This window comes from Oppia nitens, unplaced genomic scaffold (genome assembly GCF_028296485.1).
Source record: "Oppia nitens isolate AA-2021 unplaced genomic scaffold, nextdenovo-longstitch-racon4-pilon3 scaffold2_pilon_pilon_pilon, whole genome shotgun sequence".
Taxonomy (NCBI): Eukaryota; Metazoa; Arthropoda; class Arachnida; order Sarcoptiformes; family Oppiidae; genus Oppia; species Oppia nitens.
This window is the reverse complement of record NW_026533210.1, coordinates 9,738,245-9,756,712: the sequence shown is the minus strand read 5'-3', so window position 1 is coordinate 9,756,712 and position 18,468 is coordinate 9,738,245. Positions and strand designations below refer to the sequence as shown.

General features: G+C 28.1%; 5 protein-coding genes across 7 annotated transcripts; 2 read left to right on the top strand and 3 right to left on the bottom strand.

The window, feature by feature from the left end:
• Positions 1 to 25: 25 nt before the first annotated feature.
• Positions 26 to 1,597, bottom strand: LOC128954866 (tRNA (guanine(6)-N2)-methyltransferase THUMP3-like). Its single transcript, XM_054300465.1, has one exon. The coding sequence runs from the start codon at positions 1,321 to 1,323 to the stop codon at positions 136 to 138; it is 1,188 nt and encodes a 395-aa protein (XP_054156440.1). The 5' UTR covers positions 1,324 to 1,597; the 3' UTR covers positions 26 to 135.
• A 66-nt stretch (positions 1,598 to 1,663) lies between these two features.
• Positions 1,664 to 4,071, top strand: LOC128954865 (glomulin-like). Its single transcript, XM_054300464.1, has one exon. The coding sequence runs from the start codon at positions 1,917 to 1,919 to the stop codon at positions 3,822 to 3,824; it is 1,908 nt and encodes a 635-aa protein (XP_054156439.1). The 5' UTR covers positions 1,664 to 1,916; the 3' UTR covers positions 3,825 to 4,071.
• A 192-nt stretch (positions 4,072 to 4,263) lies between these two features.
• On the bottom strand, positions 4,264 to 7,074 carry LOC128955100 (N-acetylglucosamine-6-phosphate deacetylase-like). Of its 2 annotated transcripts, XM_054300738.1 has the most exons (4): positions 7,044 to 7,074; positions 5,559 to 5,797; positions 5,354 to 5,463; positions 4,264 to 5,281 (listed from the first exon to the last, which is right to left on the bottom strand). In XM_054300738.1, the coding sequence occupies exons 2-4, from the start codon at positions 5,773 to 5,775 to the stop codon at positions 4,379 to 4,381; spliced, it is 1,230 nt and encodes a 409-aa protein (XP_054156713.1). In that variant the 5' UTR covers positions 5,776 to 5,797; positions 7,044 to 7,074; the 3' UTR covers positions 4,264 to 4,378. The 2 variants fall into 2 exon arrangements, with proteins under 2 accessions (XP_054156713.1, XP_054156712.1); XM_054300737.1 differs by lacking the exon at positions 7,044 to 7,074 and having other exon boundaries at positions 5,559 to 5,849.
• Positions 7,075 to 10,809: 3,735 nt separating this feature from the next.
• On the top strand, positions 10,810 to 14,469 carry LOC128955141 (putative sodium-coupled neutral amino acid transporter 11). Its single transcript, XM_054300781.1, has 12 exons — positions 10,810 to 11,331; positions 11,744 to 11,888; positions 11,977 to 12,032; positions 12,160 to 12,237; positions 12,376 to 12,451; positions 12,592 to 12,657; positions 12,898 to 13,004; positions 13,160 to 13,239; positions 13,381 to 13,451; positions 13,552 to 13,826; positions 13,896 to 14,033; positions 14,102 to 14,469. The coding sequence occupies exons 1-12, from the start codon at positions 11,254 to 11,256 to the stop codon at positions 14,405 to 14,407; spliced, it is 1,476 nt and encodes a 491-aa protein (XP_054156756.1). The 5' UTR covers positions 10,810 to 11,253; the 3' UTR covers positions 14,408 to 14,469.
• Positions 14,470 to 15,897: 1,428 nt separating this feature from the next.
• On the bottom strand, positions 15,898 to 18,420 carry LOC128956362 (cyclic AMP-responsive element-binding protein 1-like). Of its 2 annotated transcripts, none has more exons than XM_054302090.1 (6): positions 18,253 to 18,420; positions 17,854 to 18,042; positions 17,040 to 17,150; positions 16,522 to 16,900; positions 16,241 to 16,403; positions 15,898 to 16,152 (listed from the first exon to the last, which is right to left on the bottom strand). In XM_054302090.1, the coding sequence occupies exons 1-6, from the start codon at positions 18,253 to 18,255 to the stop codon at positions 16,008 to 16,010; spliced, it is 990 nt and encodes a 329-aa protein (XP_054158065.1). In that variant the 5' UTR covers positions 18,256 to 18,420; the 3' UTR covers positions 15,898 to 16,007. The 2 variants fall into 2 exon arrangements, with proteins under 2 accessions (XP_054158065.1, XP_054158067.1); XM_054302092.1 differs by having other exon boundaries at positions 16,531 to 16,900; positions 18,253 to 18,417.
• Between the last annotated feature and the right edge of the window lie 48 nt (positions 18,421 to 18,468).

Here is an 18,468-nt window from a genome sequence, read left to right as displayed (position 1 = left end):
TTTGCGATTTGTTTTTTTTATTGATATCACCGATTGGTTTAGTCATTGAATATTGTATTTACAATAAGTTATATATTATTATTAAAAAAAATATATTATCAATGAAGAGCTCTCACTCAAGAGGAAGATATGTATTCATTCAAATGGTACGGCATTTCTTCGGGCAACAAATATGGAAGCGTCGAGACCGCCGATGCGGACGAACATTGTTCGGACAATTTTCCAATACTTTTTCACTGCGGGATTACCTAACGAGTAGTTCATATTTCGTTTGTCTTGCGTTAACAATACCATACGGCCGGTGCCCGCACGCGAACAACGGCTAAGCTCAATGAGTAGGGCCGGATAGAGTGTCCGATTGTCGTGTTTAGATCCCAAACGTTTGCCGAACGGTAAATCGGTACAGAATACGTCTACTGAATTGGTTCGCAAGGGTAGCGCTCGGACGTCAAACCTGATGACATCCACCAGCGACTGGTTGTGGCCGTTGTTCATCTGAGTACGTTCGACAGCTACCGGATGATTGTCACCCGATAGGCCAAACGTTGGCCAATTGTGCAAACATTCAATAGGTATGGCACCCGAACCGCACATCGGATCGCAAACCAAATCGCCGCACTGAATGTTGGCCATCCATAGCATATGGAAGGCTACTGTCGACTTGAGACTGGTCGGCCCGAATACAACCAGATTCCGTTTGTGCAACGATTCCCGAGTCAATGCCAGTCCTACATATAGATGACGGTCTTTGATTGTAAGCACCACTTCGATGTCAAACTGTTTCATCGATACCTTCCACCGGTAGGTTTCGTTGATAACGGCGCCCAAATGTGAGGCACATTCGTTTGATGTAAACTTGTGTCGACTACCGGTTCGGTTACAGGTCACCCGAAAAGCCGGCTTCAATTCAATTAGTTCGCTGTTGTCGGCCGTACAGTTCGTGTCCAATATAGTATTCAACTGGCATTTATTCCATCCGAATGTCTCCGACCATATCCGAAGTCCACTTTCCCATTGACAGTCAGACGACACGCGGGCCAACAACTGTCTCAGATCATCGCCAGCCGAATCAGTGGCGGCCGGAAAATCATCAGTAAATTCTTTATCATAGATAACAACATAGATATTGTCGCAAGACTTCAGTTGTAGTACTTCGGCAACTGGTCGGTCGGTTTCGATGAACACACGGCCGTCCATTTGTCTAACAGTTTTGGGCGATAACTTTTGCTGACACTCTTCGACGGCTATAAACTCGCAACCAGTTCCGACAGTGGCCTCATATGTGATGGTCATCGTTGCCGACTCCGCCGCGGCCGCTGTCATCGCGATAATGATGTCGTCGCGCGACAGAAGTTTCTTGAGCTGAAAATTACAACAACAACAATACTAGTTGTCGATGAGTGGATCAGCTGTTATGGATATGATGTCCTGTCCACTACTCATTCACTCAAAGTTGTCCCGTAAAGTATTGGTCAAAAAAAAAACTTGCGGTCAAACAGACAGACAGACAGTAAGTGATTGATAGGAGAGTTGAATGTCAATCACATGACAACAACGTGTGGTTTTTTGACTGAAAAAACTGTTTTTACATTGAAATCTATAGTCAAAAAAAAAAATATATATATTTATACAGTAAAACACTCAATACATACCACATATACCACAGTAGAGTACAGTAAATACTGTACTATTGAATAGCATTACACACATAAACACAACACACACTTGTGTTTATCGCCATAACATTGTATATACAGAGAGAGAGATATATATATTACAGTCAAACCAAACAAACCTATCGATCGATCGATTCAATTGATTTGTGTCACTCAGCTGTTTGTTTGTCAGACACGTGTGGATCAACTCTTTATCTTTAAGCTGACACCTTAACCGGCGCGTCGACACCGACACCGACAATGTCGGCACAAGATGTCAAACAGATGTTCTTATCGCAACTGAAATGCTATTTAGATAAACATAAGATGAGGGAAGCGGTCGAACTGTTCCGCAACGATCAGATGAAACAGTTGATTGTCACCGATTTCGATATTGTCTGGGATCTCATACCGTTGGTCTGCAATCGTTTGCGTGGTCTCAATGAGTTCCGATTCAAGACGTTCAATACGTGCGAACAGTTGCTACTCGAAGTCAGTGTCTTATGTAAGCCGAAAGAGGTGTTGATTGCCTTTTTGGCCGAATTGGAAAACGATACGATCGGCGGCAGCGGCGGCGACAGTGGTAGTGGTGGTGCGACCAACGATGACTATCATCAACAGCTGTGCGATCATAATGTCTTCAAAGCCATACTGAAACCGCTTGAGTGTGTATTGGTTCAGTTGCCGACCAAACGTAATGAGACATTGAAATGGGTTTTATCGACATTGAATTCGCATATAACTCGTCTGTCGACCGCAACCATCGATGACTATCAGTTTGATGGCCAAGAAAAGCAATTTATCGATAATGATATTAATGCCAAACAGATTAACAGTGTATTACCGCTGTATATATCGTTTTTAGCCACATTTGTCAATGAAGTCGATGTTACCAAACAAAGTACAACAACAACAACACAAACAACCGGAACAATGACAGACAGTCAGACAATAACGACGACAACAGCAAACTGTAATAGCAAGACATCGGATCCACATATCCAGCGAAATATCCTATTGAAGGCATTGTTACGACTACTGGATCATCCATTGCTTCACTTGGATCTCACCGATGAAACTCAAGGAGAATCCCGCGAGTTAGCCATCAATGTAGTCCAACTGATCTCCCGTTTACAGTCCAACTATTATATGCTATTCGAACGGCTCGACCTCATCAGCAATAATAAGAGTGGCAGTAGTAGTGATAGTTCGGACATTGAACTAACAAAAGAGACATTTATCTCGTCGATGGCCAATCTGTCATATCTGGTACACTGCGAGACGTGTTGTGCCATCAATTTTCTACCGACTGTCTACACCCATGTCTATGTCTTTGAAATTCATCTGCAATTCATTGACCATTTGCTTCGGTCGGACGTATCGTTGATCTACGAAAAGGGTCTGCTATTGGCTCAGCAGCTGTTGTCCCAAATCAACGACAGGCAACTCGAGGCCAACTTCTTGGACCTGATCCGTGCTATACCAATTGAAAAGTCACTTGTCCAGATAATGGTCTATTCGGCCATTGAAAGTCATCGTAAACGAGCTCTAACTATCTTTCGGCGTCTGGTCGTCGCCTTCGACAACAGTGGTCGCTATAAAATTCTATTGTCATTACTATCGCAACCCCAACAACATTCGGGTCTTCAGGGACTTGTTATCAGTATATATAAAGATTTTATGTTTACATCGGATCTGTTTCTCGGCCAACATTTACATCGAATGCTTAAGTCGGCCATCAAGTCATCGCTACCCGAACAAGTGGCCAGCGATCTACTGGAACAAAACGATACAATATTTGCCACATTAAACCTAATCAGATATATTTGTCTAAAAGACAGCCGATCGACAAATGAAACAAAACTATGGGATCTAATGCCTTATATCGGGGACAACCTGTTGAAGCCGTTACATAAAGCCCTGGACTTATCCCGGGCTCACTATAAACTAGAATTATGTAAATTGAAAGAACAGAAGACCAGCGGTAGTGTCGACAAAAGCGGCAAAAATTCAGTCAACTTTGAGGTGAAGATCGGCGGCGCCCGGAATGGCGGTGTTTTGCCTAACATTCCCATCGAACAGAAGCATCAGATTGTTTTGCTAGCGCTCCAGAACTTTGATCTAATCGAAAGTATTTTAGTTAGAGTCGAGGAAATTATCAATGAATGATACCATCAATCAATCAATCAATGAATGCAAATACTTAACACCTAAAAAAACCCGACCATCCATTCAACCAATTCTATGGATAACCCCCACCTTCTCCTTGTTTAGTCATCTCTCTCTCTCGTTATCTGTATTTCTCTCTTTCACTATCTCTGTCTATCTATCTCTTGTAGATTAAGATCCCTAATCCCCGCCTAATCACAAACACTTGATATAAATGTGTTAATCATTTTTATTTGTTTTATTTCACTGCTAATTATATACTGTATATGAAAAATATATAATAAAAAAATATATATTTAATAATTACCGAAATAAATACTAAGAAAAAATAATAATAATAATCATAAATGTATGTTTTAATTATATGAATTACTTGTATTGGTTGTTATTATAAAAATAACAAATACGGGTAGTATTGGTATTACCGTAATATTTTTAATATACAGTTATTTATACTGTATTACCGTAACTTATAATTAGTTGTGTGTGTATAAAATTGTTTAAAAATTTATAGAAAAATATTTTTTTACCTAATTTTTCAACAACAAAACACATCAAATAGTAATGTCTAACGTTTCGTCATTTTTATGGACACATTGACCCGAAATAAAAGTGGCCAAAACATTCAACTTATCGTCCAGTATGTTAAAGTCGGCATCGGCACCAAAAGCCAACGTTCCCTTACGGTCAGCCATGTTCATTACTTGTGCCGCGTGCAGTGTCGCACATTCAATGGCCTCTACTGTTGAACACCCGGTTACTTGACGTAGATGTCGGACACAATAGTCCAGTGCTGCTATCGAACCGCACAGGGTATCGGTTCCCGAGATAAATGCTTTGTTATTGTCTTTGATTTCGATGTCCTGTATGCCCAGCTTATGTCGGCCGACCCCTAAACCAGCTGCCGATATGGCATCGCTAACCAATACCATACCCTTGGGATTGGATTTGAATGCAATTTTCAGGGCTGCATAGTGCGTGTGAATGCCGTCGGCAATAATACCGTAATAGATCTGTTTCGTAATGCCGGTCGATGTCAATAGGCCCACCAGACCCGGGTCTCGGTGATGAAACGGTAGCATAGCATTGAACAAATGGGTAATAAAAGTCGCTCCGGCATTGATACCACGTTCGCCTTCCTCTAGTGTAGCCATCGAATGACCGACCGATACGGTAATTCCCGATTTAACCAATTGTCTGACAATTTCACCGCTTGGGTCCAACTCGGGCGCCAATGTTATAATCGATATATTGTCCATATGTTTGTACATGTCCTGGATGTTAGCATACGATCCAATTGGCTTAATATAGTCGATAGGATGGGCACCTTTTTTCGATGGACTAATAAACGGTCCTTCGACGTGTGCGCCCAAATTGGTTGAGCCATAGGACTTGGAACCGGCCGTACGTTTGATTTGAGGCAAAATTTTGTGATAACTATCGCGCGATTGTGTCACCTGAAAAAAGTAAAATAAAAAAAAATAATCGTTAATCTTAAGATTGTTTATTTGTTTGTTTGGGTGACCGACTAGTGTGGGACAAAAAGCGGTAACTCCGTGTTTGACGAGTCCCAGTGCTGTCTTATGGACAGCTTCTTCGATATCGATATCACAGTTGGAAAAGTCGTAACCAAAGTGGCCTACAATTTGATAGTATATTAAAATATATATATATACCATAAGTTATTTAGTCATAGATTTGATTAAAAAAAAATTTTTTATAAAAAAAACATACCATTAATCTGTAGGTCTATATAGCCCGGAGCTATGAGCCGATTGTTGCAGTCAATGACAATATCGGCCAATCGTTTCTCTAAATAATAAATCGGTTCCGGATTTATAATCTTTCCGTTTCTGACCCACAAGTCTTCGCTTATTATCTTATGGTCTCTAAGTATCTGACAATTTGTGAACCGAATTATCGGTAAATTATTATTACTATTTGAACACATTTTTCTGGTGACAATTTATTTGCTAATAACAAAAATAAAATTATTGAAAATTTATTTTAATTAATTAGTTAGCATTGAAATATATATATACAGTATATCATATATATATTGATATATCAAAATCTATTGATTTATAATAATTTTTGGTTTATTAGTAAGATATTAATAAAATTTAATGTCTATTATTTGATATCTAATCAATTTGTTGTTGATGTAAATACTATATACTGTATATTGAAATATATTTTTTTAAAAAAAGATAATATTATACAATATTTTAGTAATAGACATATAAATTAAAATATGTGTGTCAATCGTCAAAATATTTTTTTACTATCATTTATATAAATGTTTTTTTTAAATATTTAAAATTAATTTAAGATATGTGTATTCAATTTATATACAGTAATAATGTATTATTTAAATTGAAAGTAAAATTATAAAGAATATTCTTGGTCATAATTTTAATTTTGTTATGAATCAACAATATTTTTAAAAATTAAATTTAAATTTATATATATATATWTATCACGAATAATAAATAAAATTTACACCAAATAATAATAATAAAATTATAATTTTCTATTAAAAGACAAATTTAAAAAAATAAATAAATTTCAGGTTTTAATAAATAATCTTAAAATTATTGTTCAAATATTGATATTATTTAAGGAGATAACTATATTTGCAAAAAAAATATTGTTTAATAATCTTTAGTATAATTATAAAAATTTTAAAAATTATTATATCATAAAATAAATTAATAAAAATAAATAATTGACCTTGGCAAATTTAATTTTGATTATTAACATACATATTATATTAATAAAAAATATCACGTAATTTATTTTAAATTTGTCGAAATAATCAAAACAAAAATATTTAATTTAACATGTTATATTTTTAAAAATTAAAAATTATAACCTAGACAATTTATTATAAATTATTATATTAATAATTTTTTAAAAATTAATTAATTATTAACCATAAAATATTTCTACTATATTATTATTATTATTGTATGTATAACGATAGTTTATTGTATTTGGACGTTTAGTGAAAAATAAACATGATAAATTTGTTTTAAATATGTGATATATTTGTCAATTAAAATATAAAATAAATTAATAATTAAAATTTATTTTTTAAAAAAAATGGTAGCATTAAAAATATAAAATTACTAATATAGCATTTTTAAAAACTAAATTTTAGCTAGTTAATAATAATTTTTTTATATAATATCATATTATATTAAATTTGATATTTACCTCGATTCAAAATGTTTATATATCATTTATTAGGTAATTTTTAAACTTAACAATTAATTGACACTGATCAAAAATTATATTTTATATATATAATTATATGATCTTAGATTCAATTTGTAACATAAAATACAGTATACACTGGTTTTTATTGAATTACATTATTATTTAATACATGAAATTTTTGTAACATTTAGCTAATATATAGACACACATGTACTATACTATATGTACCCTTAAAATATAGTGTGTAATAATAATAATAATAATATCAATAATTATTATCATATTATTAGTAATATATATGTATTGATATCCTAATAGTATGTATAATAATATGACAAAAGTTTTATCAATTAAAAAAAATCAATTATAGTTTTAATGTTTTAGTAATTTATATTTAATTTTTTTTTCAATTATAATAAATAGATAATACTATTGGAAATATAATACACACAAAAAACTTGTTGCTCTAAAAATAGTATCCAACTATTTGTTTAACATTTGTTATATTTTTTGGTGTATTTTGTTGTTGTTGTATAATATAGTTGTATAATATTTTATTTGGTATATAAAAGTAAATCATGATTACCTCTACTATTTGTAATGATTTTTCTTATTGATTAAAAATAAAACATGATTTTATATTGATTTACAGTACTTATATATATATATATATATATATATAATGTATAACTATTATAGTTTATAGATTATATTATACCGGTATTATAAATGTTTAGAAATTGGATGATTATTATCATGCGATTGTATCTATGTATGTAAGTATATATATATATATATATATATATATATATATATACACTGTATGTGTGTTTAATATTTGTTTTATAAAACTTTATGTAAATATAAAAATCATATATAGTTTTTAAGTTTACATTGATGATTTAATTTATAATTGTATTTACACACCCATTGAATCCAACAATAAATAAAATCAAATACACTTAGATTTAAATCTATTATTAGATACTAAAAACATGAGCTGAAATTATTTTGTCGTCAAAATAATATATTTAATATACTGTATAATAAATTTTTTGTTGTTCATATATTTTATCGATTATTAATTATGATAAACTAGACATGGGTAATAATATTAATATGAAAAATGTTAAAATTTATATTATGTTATAAATAAATAATTTTGTAAGAAAATGTATAATATTTAAATATATAATATGTTTTTATTCAAAAAAAATATATATCTTATCAATATTAATAAAATATTAATAATACATTTTTATATAATAGACTACAACATGTAGTATATTATACGATATATATTATATAAATTATGATTTATTTATGATATTTTTTATGTTTAGTTTATCATAATATTGTTATTTTATATACCCGTCAAATAAAGTTAGCATGTTAAATTTTTAATATGATATAATATTACTGATATCACATACAATATGTTTTTGTAGATAACAGTATAATAATAATAATTATTATTATTATTATTACTGTATAAAAAATATTATTATTTTAGATCAATCACCTAAAACAAGTGTATTTAAAAATAAAATAATGTTTACTATATTTTTTACAAAATTTTTTTTATAAACATTATTATTTTTTATTTATTTATGTCTATGTTTTAAAAATCATTATTATATTATTATTTATTAAAATTTTGTAAGTTTAATACAAGTTGTTTTCAAAAATTTTTAGTAGAGGTATAGTTTTCAAAAAAATTATTTGTAGTAATAACTAGTAGTAATATTATTATTATTATTATAAAAAATAAAAGTGCACTTTAGATAAAATAAAATAATAGCTTTTTTGTTATTGTTTGAAATTTGAACACATTTTTATAAATGTCAAACTACTGTACCGGTAATATATATATATATATATATATATAGTATAATATTATTTAATTTATATATATAAACATTAGTTAAATTAAAAAACATTAGTTAATATATATCATATAATTAACTAATTAATTAAAATTAAAATCTCGTAATTAAATTAATATATATATATATTTATTATATATAATTTTTAACGAAAAATTTCCATTATATAAATAAATATAAATATTAAGATATCTAATACTATATAAAAGTAATTATAGTTTAAACATTTTTTTAATTATTTAACTATACATACATTCATTCAATAAAATATATGCCAAAAGCGGAAATACCATATTTTAAATAAATAAAATAAAATAAACTATAAAATAAAATACACTATTGAAAAAAGCAAACCATATCTTTTTTTAGTAGTGATAAATAATAATATTTATAAATAAAAATAAAATAATGTTTAAACTATTACTAAATAAAAATGATAAAAACTTTTTATTAAAAAATATAATATAACTTTTATAAACTTAACAGACACTAAAAAAAATTATACTATAATATTAATAATATAATGTATATAATATTTTTACAAATTAATTTGAATTAATTAGTTATATTAGTAGTAATTATTTTTTAAAAAAAATAAAGCTTTAAAATTAATTTTTAAATAATTATATTAATTAATTAAATCAAATTGCTTAAATCATATTTTATATTATCACTTATATTATACAGTATATATATTATTGTATAATAAATGTACAATAATTGTTGCATACGTTTTTACCATTAGCCTTGTATGGGTATTAATATTATTAAAAAGTAATAATAATAATAATAAAATACTACTATATATTATAAATAATGGATTTTTCTCATTAATGTTTATCATATAGTATTATATAAGATTTGTTAGGCATTCAACTAAAACATAATCATTATTATTATTATTATTTTTGTTGTTTAAATACAATACAACATATTAGGTAAGAGACTCATATATATTATATTATATTATATATATATATATATACTACCATATAATTACAATATATACTGGTATACTATAGTATTGTTTAAAATAAATTAGTGTCAAAACATACGTGGCGTTTAATATTTTTTTTAAAAATAATAATAATAATATTATAAGTTTTTATATAATATATATATATATTCAAACCACTACTTAATAGTAGAGAAAAATTATTATTAAAAATTATTATTGTTTATATCAGCCATTAAAACAAAAATATCAGATTTTTATTTAACTTAATTGTGTGTATAATATAACAACAAACTAAAGTAATAGTTTTATATTTATATATATATATTTATTTAAAATACTGATTTTTGCATCGATTAACTAACTAACACATGTGCGCTGTATATACAATATATAACTTATATATATATATATATATAAACAAATTATCTAATAAAAACTATATTAATAAAAATTTAGTAGTTTTTGGTTTTGGTTTTACTATTAAGATATGACCCAAATTTATTTATTAAAGTAGTTTACTAAACAACAAACAACAACTAAAAAAACTAATTCATTAAACTAAAAGTAATGAATAATACGAAAAAAAAATTGTTGAAATTATTTGTTTAAAAAGCGAAATATTAATATTTCTCATATATTTTTCTATTTCACTAACAAATTTCAATTTTTGAATAACATATTTGTGTCTATTTTTTGTTTGTTTGATAATTATTTATTCATTGAGAAAATTTTGTATAATTTTTTTTATGTTATAATCATTATAATAATCTTCATTCATATGATTTATGAATAATTTTAATTAAATAGTATTTTATTTAATTAAAACAAACAACAAAAAATAGTTATATATATATTTGGTCTATCATTCATTGGCTATCAAAGAGTTAGTCAACAAATATATCGATCTTTTATTTCGCTGAGAGATTCTGTGAGTTTGTTTGGCGACGGATAGACAGACAGACACATACATGAGCTGTACATATGTGTGTATGAGTTATACAGTTTACTTATGAGTGCGCGCTTTCAATATAACCTACCAGTGCTTATAATATGAAGAAACAAACACATACACAGTGGTAAAGGTTGGCTGAAAATCGGATAGTAATTATCATATCCTGTGTGTGTGTATGTGCTGTCAATTGTTATTTCATATTATTGTATTTTAAAGTGTTGTTGACATGTATTTGTTATTTTCTAAAAGATTTCTAAAATAAGAGTAATATAAATATTTTTACTTTTTTTTGGGTGTCGACACCTCCAGAATAATAGCCAACTGTTTTTTTTTTTGGGTGAATATCTGGATATTCTGTGTGTTTGTTTGTGTCTGTCATCAGATTATTGTTATATTATTTTTGTTGTCCATATGGCTAATGAAAATACTTATATACTTCGGGAGACCACCACATCACAGATCAGTACAATTAACTCGACTAATAGTCAGGTAATTCATTAATTAATTAGTTTATTAGATAATATTAAAAAAAGTTAAATATATTATTATTATTAAACTATAGAAATAAATGATTTAATTATACAATAATTTTTCAAAGCACACATTTGAAACATATTAATATATACATACATATATATAATATTAAATTTAATTATATATTTAATTAGTTGTAATTTTTAATATTATGAAATGTATAATTAAATTTATTTTATCATAGTTTTGAATGTATATAATTTTTTTTTGTTAATAGTTATTAAATATCTAAATATATATCTATATATATATATATAAAAAAATTATATATGCAGTACATATTTTTCAAAATAAATTAATAAAATCTAATAAAATTTAATTTAAAAATAATACTCACCCCACTACCCCACCCCTCCAAAAAAAACAGGCCGATGATGAAACATCATCCCAGACAACTACCGATACCAAACAATTGGTTATCGAGCCGACCACCAATCGGTTAGGTGTTACCAGTAATCTACATCAAACTGGCTTTAATTTTGTCAATAGTATTATCGGATCGGGTGTTATCGGTAAATTAATTAATTATTAATTTTTTGTAATAAAATTTTAATTATCTAAAAAAAAATAAATAAATAAATCATATGATATTTTTGACAGGAATTCCATACAGTCTTAAAACTGGTGGTTTCGGTTTCGGCATCTTTTTGATTGTGGTAATTAATTTAGTTAATTGATTAATTAATTGATTTGATTTACAATCAATACTTGCATATTAAATTATTATGTTAAATTTATTAAATTAGTAATTATAATTAATCAATATTGTAATTTTATATTTAGTTAATAGCTATAATCACTGACTATTCATTATGTATAATGGTCAAAGCGGGCAACTATGTTGGTGTCAATACATATCAGGTTATTATTAATATTATTATAATTAATATTATTAATAATATAAACATATTGTTTATGTTGATATATGATAATTAATTATAAAATAATTTTTGCAAATAATTTTTTTAATTATATATATATATATATATATATTGGTAGGATCTGGTGCGGGCATCATTTGGATCACCTGGGTATTGGCTTTTAACATTTATCCAATTTTTATATCCATTTATTGGTAAACAAAATAAATTGTCTTTTAATATATATATATAAAATATTTTTCTTATTAAAAATATAATACAAAATTCATATAAAAATAATTATTCAAAAATAATTTTTTTGTCTGTTATTTGATGCATTTTTTCGCATTTCTAGCAATGATATCATATAATGTTATAATTGGCGATACGATTACTAAAATATTGATCCGCTTATTTAATGGTATATACAATATTTATATCAATCATTATATAATTATATATAAATATAATATTATTATAATTTAAATATCATATAAACATATAATTATGATTATTTTTATTATTTATTTATCACATATGTATTATTATTGTTGTTTGTAATTTATTATACGATATATTATACGATATATAAACTTTCTTTATTATTATTATTAATAATTTATTTGTTATATCTATTAATATAATTATTATTATTATTTAGTTTCAACGAGCAGTTTACTCGCTAATCGCAATACATTAGTGTTTATATGTTCAATATTTATCACATTTCCGCTATCAATGTATAGAAATATATCGAAATTAAATAAAGTAAGTAGTTGAAAATTTTAATCAATCAATTAATTAATTAATTAACTTAAAAATTTAATTAATTATTATAATATCTAAAAACAAATTAAATAATATTAATTAATGTCTTCAAAAAAACAAATTAATCCCAAAAAAAAAACAAATCCCTATTACAGGTGTCACTAATCTCTTTATTCTTTGTATTCGTGATTCTTGTGTTTATTTTTATAAGACTCGAAGCATTATCCGATAAAATGTAAGTAATGATAATAATAATAATAATAATATCATATTTAATACCACAAAATTAATTTAAAATTTTTATTTTTATAATTTATATTTTTCCTAAATAATAATCCGAAAAATATAATAATAATAATAATAATGAAAACATTAGACCACATACTGCTGATGAATATCAATTTGTTGGCAATGGTATTACAGAATCGATAGGAATTATAGCATTTGGTAATTATATATTATTTATAATATTTTATAAAAATTTTGTTGTTATTAATTTCATTGATCATGTCTACCCCAACCCCATCCCATCCCACGCCACCCCCAGCATACATGTGTCATCATAGCTCGTTTCTGATGTACGAATCGTTGGAAAATCCGACCCAAAGTCGCTGGAATCGTATTACCCATATATCGGTGGGTACTTCCTGTCTGATCATATTGTTGTACGGAATCTTCGGGTACGTCACATTTGGCCAGTATAGTCAGGGCGATCTATTGGAAAACTATTGTATGTCCGATGATTTGGCAAATTTAGCCCGAGTATTGTTTGCGGCCACCATTTGTCTAACCTATCCTATCGAATGTTTTGTTGTCCGAGAGGTATGGTATACCACCTAAAAAAATATAGGATATATCTGTATATAATAATACCTGTAATTATCTAAATAGGTATTGGAAAACGCCATTTGGGACGGAAAGCCACCGCAAACCCGATGCCATCACATAATGATAACAACGGCTATTGTGTTGACTTGTTTTATATTCTCGACGTTTACCGATTGCTTGGGTATTGTACTCGAGCTTAACGTAAGTTATTATTATTATTACTTTATATATAGATTTTTAATACCTGTTTGTTGTTGTTGTTGTTGTAGGGTGTATTAGCAGCCGTTCCCCTGGCATTCATACTGCCAGCTCTATGCTACCTAAAACTAGATCCCGGACCTAATCTTGAATGGCAAAAGTTTCCGGCATTCCTGATGGTTCTGTTCGGCTTTGCAGTGGCCATTGTCGGTACGTTTTTGGCAGTCGTACGGGTCATCGACGGTGTCCAGTGTAGTCACGGCCGAGAGTTAGACTACTGTACGGCAGGACATCATATCGTCAACAATACGGCTACTTCTTCAACATTGTTGTCGTTGATCCGCAACAATACCATTACAACAACTATACAAACTTAAAAAAACACATAAAAAACTTACCCACAAAATAAAACATAACAAACAAACCAAAAAAGTTTATAATATATTTATATAATATATTAATAATTATTTCCTTAATATATATATATATATTTAAAAAAAAAAATTTTGTTGTGAATTGTTATCTGAAAATTATTTCTTAATCTATATTATTACTAAATTAAATAATTATAAATATATACATATATTTTATTATTATTATTATTATTATTACAATTATTATAAATTTTAAAAAACTTAAATGTTTAAATGCTAAGCAATTATACGAACCAAATATATATATATTTATTGTTAAATGTGATATTTTTAAAAATGTATTTATTATTATTATTAAAAACAACACAACAAATTAATTGGTAATTAATTTTTTATTATTTGAATCAATACTATTAAGGACTTTCGGACTTTTTATTATTTATTTATAATTTATTTATGTAAATAATATTTTGTTTTTGTGATAATATCATTCATTATTTATAATAATAATTATAGTATACATGTGTTATATTATATATATATATTTTATCCCTTAAAAATAAAAGATATAAATTTATATATATATATATATAATTCAATATACACTGTTGTATTATTGTTGTTGTTGTATAATATTTTCAACAAAAAAAACAATTATATATTTACCGCATTTTGTTTGTTTAATAAATTGTGTGCTCCAAACAATTTCTATATATAAATATATATTAATCGCATACTAAATTATATATATATATATATAATTTAATTTACAAAATTTATATCTATATGTATACATATATATATGTGTGTGTATGTATGTATGAGATCTTATTAAATTTTTTTTGTTGAACAATATTTTTAATGCTTATTTACCAATGATTGATAATGAAATAATTATATATATATATATATAATATATATATATTTAAAAAATAATTAAATGTAATTATAATAAGAAAAACAATTTTTGTTTCGTTTCACATTCAAGATTGGTATACATAGGCTCTACTAAATGGAAACATAAAAACAATAATAATAATTATAATAATAAAATTGCGTTAAATTAATAATTAATTAAATTATTAATTGGATTAAAAAACGTCTATAAATTTGTTTATAGGTAATAATAATAATAATAATATAATAATAATAAACAGACGCTAATATATATATATATACATATATTCACTGTATATGTATAGTACCATAAATTCAATAACAATTTGATATTCACAAACAAAAAATTGTCCAAAAAAAAATAAGTCTAATAATAATGATTATAAAAAAAAGCAAAATTAATTTGTTGGATAAAATTGTCAAAAAAATAAAACAAAATGATTGATTGCTTGGAGCACTTTTCACATACAGAAATATATATATATATATACCAATAGATTGATTGGCGCGTAAAACATAACAGAAAAACTATATTATATAACATATAATTATTTTTATATATATATATATATATATTTATATATAAATTTATATATATTGTATATATACTCAAATGATATATACGATTATTATTTTTTTTTAAAAAAACCGTAAAAGCAATGACACCAACAATCGTCTTCGTCATCATCATCGGCGGTGTGGGCTTTCAATCGGATTTTTGGCAATAAAGCTCTTTAAGAGACTTTAGTTCTTCGATTAGAGCCTTGTTTTGGTTCTCAAGAACTGCTACTCTATTCTCGAGGCACTTAATGTACTCTTTTTTCTTTCGTCGACACTCTTTTGCCGCCTCTCTATATGAATGACATAAATAAATAAATAAATTTCAAATATAAGACAACAAACAAAACAAAAAACCCAATGACAACAACAACTGCTAACCTATTCTTCAATAGCCTGAGCTCTCGTTTTTTGGACGCCTCTTCAACCACCACTTGACCCGTTTGTAGGCCACCCGCCGATGTCATTACGACTCCCTGTGCAATACCCGTTTGCGATGGCGCTCTAATCTGATACGTTTGAAGGTCGGCCGCTGATACCGTCACTGTTTGTTATGGTCATACACAACAACAACAAAAATAAATAAATTATAATAATCATTGAACTGACGGAACGGGAGATAGAGAGGAATAGGAGATAAACAATAACAAAATTAAAACTACCGTAATTACCAGGAACATAAAACTGGCCATCCTGGCCCTGTGTGGCGTACTGTACAATAGTACCGGCCCCACCAGCGCCGGCATTGGTCATCGTCAGTGTCTGAATACCCTGAATAGTGCCGTCCTGTGTACCCAACTGTATGGCCGATGCCGGCAATACTTTGATATACTGGCCGTTAACCTGTATGGTAGCCGTGCCGTTATCGTCATCTTCTTGTTTGATAATTTCGGACGATATAGTTGTCACAGCACCGGCCGCTTCCGTAGACGACAGGTCATTGAATATCTTTCGATAGCTGGGCCTTCGGGCCAATATTTCCTGGCGTTTTCGCGAGTCGTTCTCGAAGATTACATCGCCGTCATCATTCTTCGACAGTATCTATGTGTGTGTGTGTGTGTGTGTGTGGGGTGGGGGAGGGGATTACCGATCATGATAAACAAAACAAATATATATATAAGTAATTTAGACATAAATTATAAATTTTTAAAATAACTATTCATTAGTCACAGACACACACCTCCACCTGAACGGTGCCGTTGTGTACATCGGATTCACTATCAGTGCTTTGAATGACTGAGCTCTGACCTACTTGTCCTCCTTTTAATAAAATCACGTTTCCTTTAGGTAACTGTTATTTATTTTTATTTTTTTTGAAGACAAAAATTTTTGGAAAAAAAATATGTTAATTAATTTAAGTTTTTTTGTGGAAAATTTTAAATGATATGCAAAAAATAGTTTAATTGCAATAAACATGATAAGTGTTAATAGGGAGGGGGAGGGGATAGATCCAGTTATTACTATACAATATATATTGACAATAATTATTATTTTATTATTATTATTAATTAATATATGATATCCTATGAATGATATGCAATATGTTTATATTATATTTGTATTTAAAAAAACATTAATTTATATATGAATATACTGTATATTATATACACACTATAAATACAGTACATATAACTGTATATTTAATATCATAAATATATTTGTATACATTCATTATAATACACTATAAAATTAATTACATACATATAAGCTAACCTAACCTAATCTCATACCTACACTATAACCCACCCACACCTAATCAACCCCCACCCCTGGACCCCACCCACCCACCCCCTGCCAAACATTCAATATCCGTCTACACTGTAAATATGTTTTATGGATATCCTAAACAACAAAATTAACAAGGATAAATTACTAATAAAAATAAAAATATATACACATGTGTATATTAAACACTGGACCTAGATGAAATATATTACACACCTCCCCTCCCCCCCCCACTGCCCTCCCGCCATAAATTATTTTCAAAAAAATACCTGTACAGTTTGTACGGACGTTGCACCGCCAGTGGCCTGAATTACCGACTGTTGGTTCGGCTGCTGAATGGTGGCCACTGTGTGTTGTTGTTGTTGATTGTTGTTGTTGTTTGACGGCAACAGTTTGACTATCGATACGACACCACCGCCGCCGCCGCCGGCCTGTGGCAGGGCTATGGCCTGAGTCGTCTATAGATATAAGTGGGGGGTTAGGGGTTGGGGTGAGAGTCGACCAACAAAAACAAACAAATAATTAGATTTGAAATCAAAATAATAATAATTAGAATTTAAATATAAATAAAATCAAAAGTAATAATAAATAATAAATAAAATAAAGTTTTTATTTTTTGGGTAACATTTAGTTTACAAGAGTTAAGAGTCAGTCGGCTTTGGGTTTACCATTGGCTGAGACGTGTGTTCGACGTATATTAGGACGCGTTTTAACAGCGAAAACACAACATTAGTATTAGTATAACACAGATATCATATAATATACAGTATGTTATGTGTGTTGTATTAGTGCGTCATATGTTAGACGGGTTTATAATAATAATACCACCAATACGTAGGACACTATACAGTCATGTAGTCAACTAAACTCATCAGTGATCACGC

Coding starts and splice junctions, on each gene's coding strand:
- LOC128955141 (XM_054300781.1), top strand. CDS start 11,254: ATGGCTAATGAAAATACTTATATACTTCGGGAGACCACCACATCACAG. Junction 12,033..12,159: donor TCGGCATCTTTTTGATTGTG/GTAATTAATTTA, acceptor TTTTATATTTAG/TTAATAGCTATAATCACTGA. Junction 13,827..13,895: donor AATGTTTTGTTGTCCGAGAG/GTATGGTATACC, acceptor TTATCTAAATAG/GTATTGGAAAACGCCATTTG.
- LOC128955100 (XM_054300738.1), bottom strand. CDS start 5,775: ATGTGTTCAAATAGTAATAATAATTTACCGATAATTCGGTTCACAAAT. Junction 5,464..5,558: donor TATAGACCTACAGATTAATG/GTATGTTTTTTT, acceptor ATCAAATTGTAG/GCCACTTTGGTTACGACTTT. Junction 5,282..5,353: donor CCGCTTTTTGTCCCACACTA/GTCGGTCACCCA, acceptor TACTTTTTTCAG/GTGACACAATCGCGCGATAG.
- LOC128954865 (XM_054300464.1), top strand. CDS start 1,917: ATGTCGGCACAAGATGTCAAACAGATGTTCTTATCGCAACTGAAATGC.
- LOC128954866 (XM_054300465.1), bottom strand. CDS start 1,323: ATGACAGCGGCCGCGGCGGAGTCGGCAACGATGACCATCACATATGAG.
- LOC128956362 (XM_054302090.1), bottom strand. Junction 17,151..17,853: donor CGTCCGTACAAACTGTACAG/GTATTTTTTTGA, acceptor AATAAATAACAG/TTACCTAAAGGAAACGTGAT. Junction 16,901..17,039: donor ACGGCACCGTTCAGGTGGAG/GTGTGTGTCTGT, acceptor ACACACACATAG/ATACTGTCGAAGAATGATGA.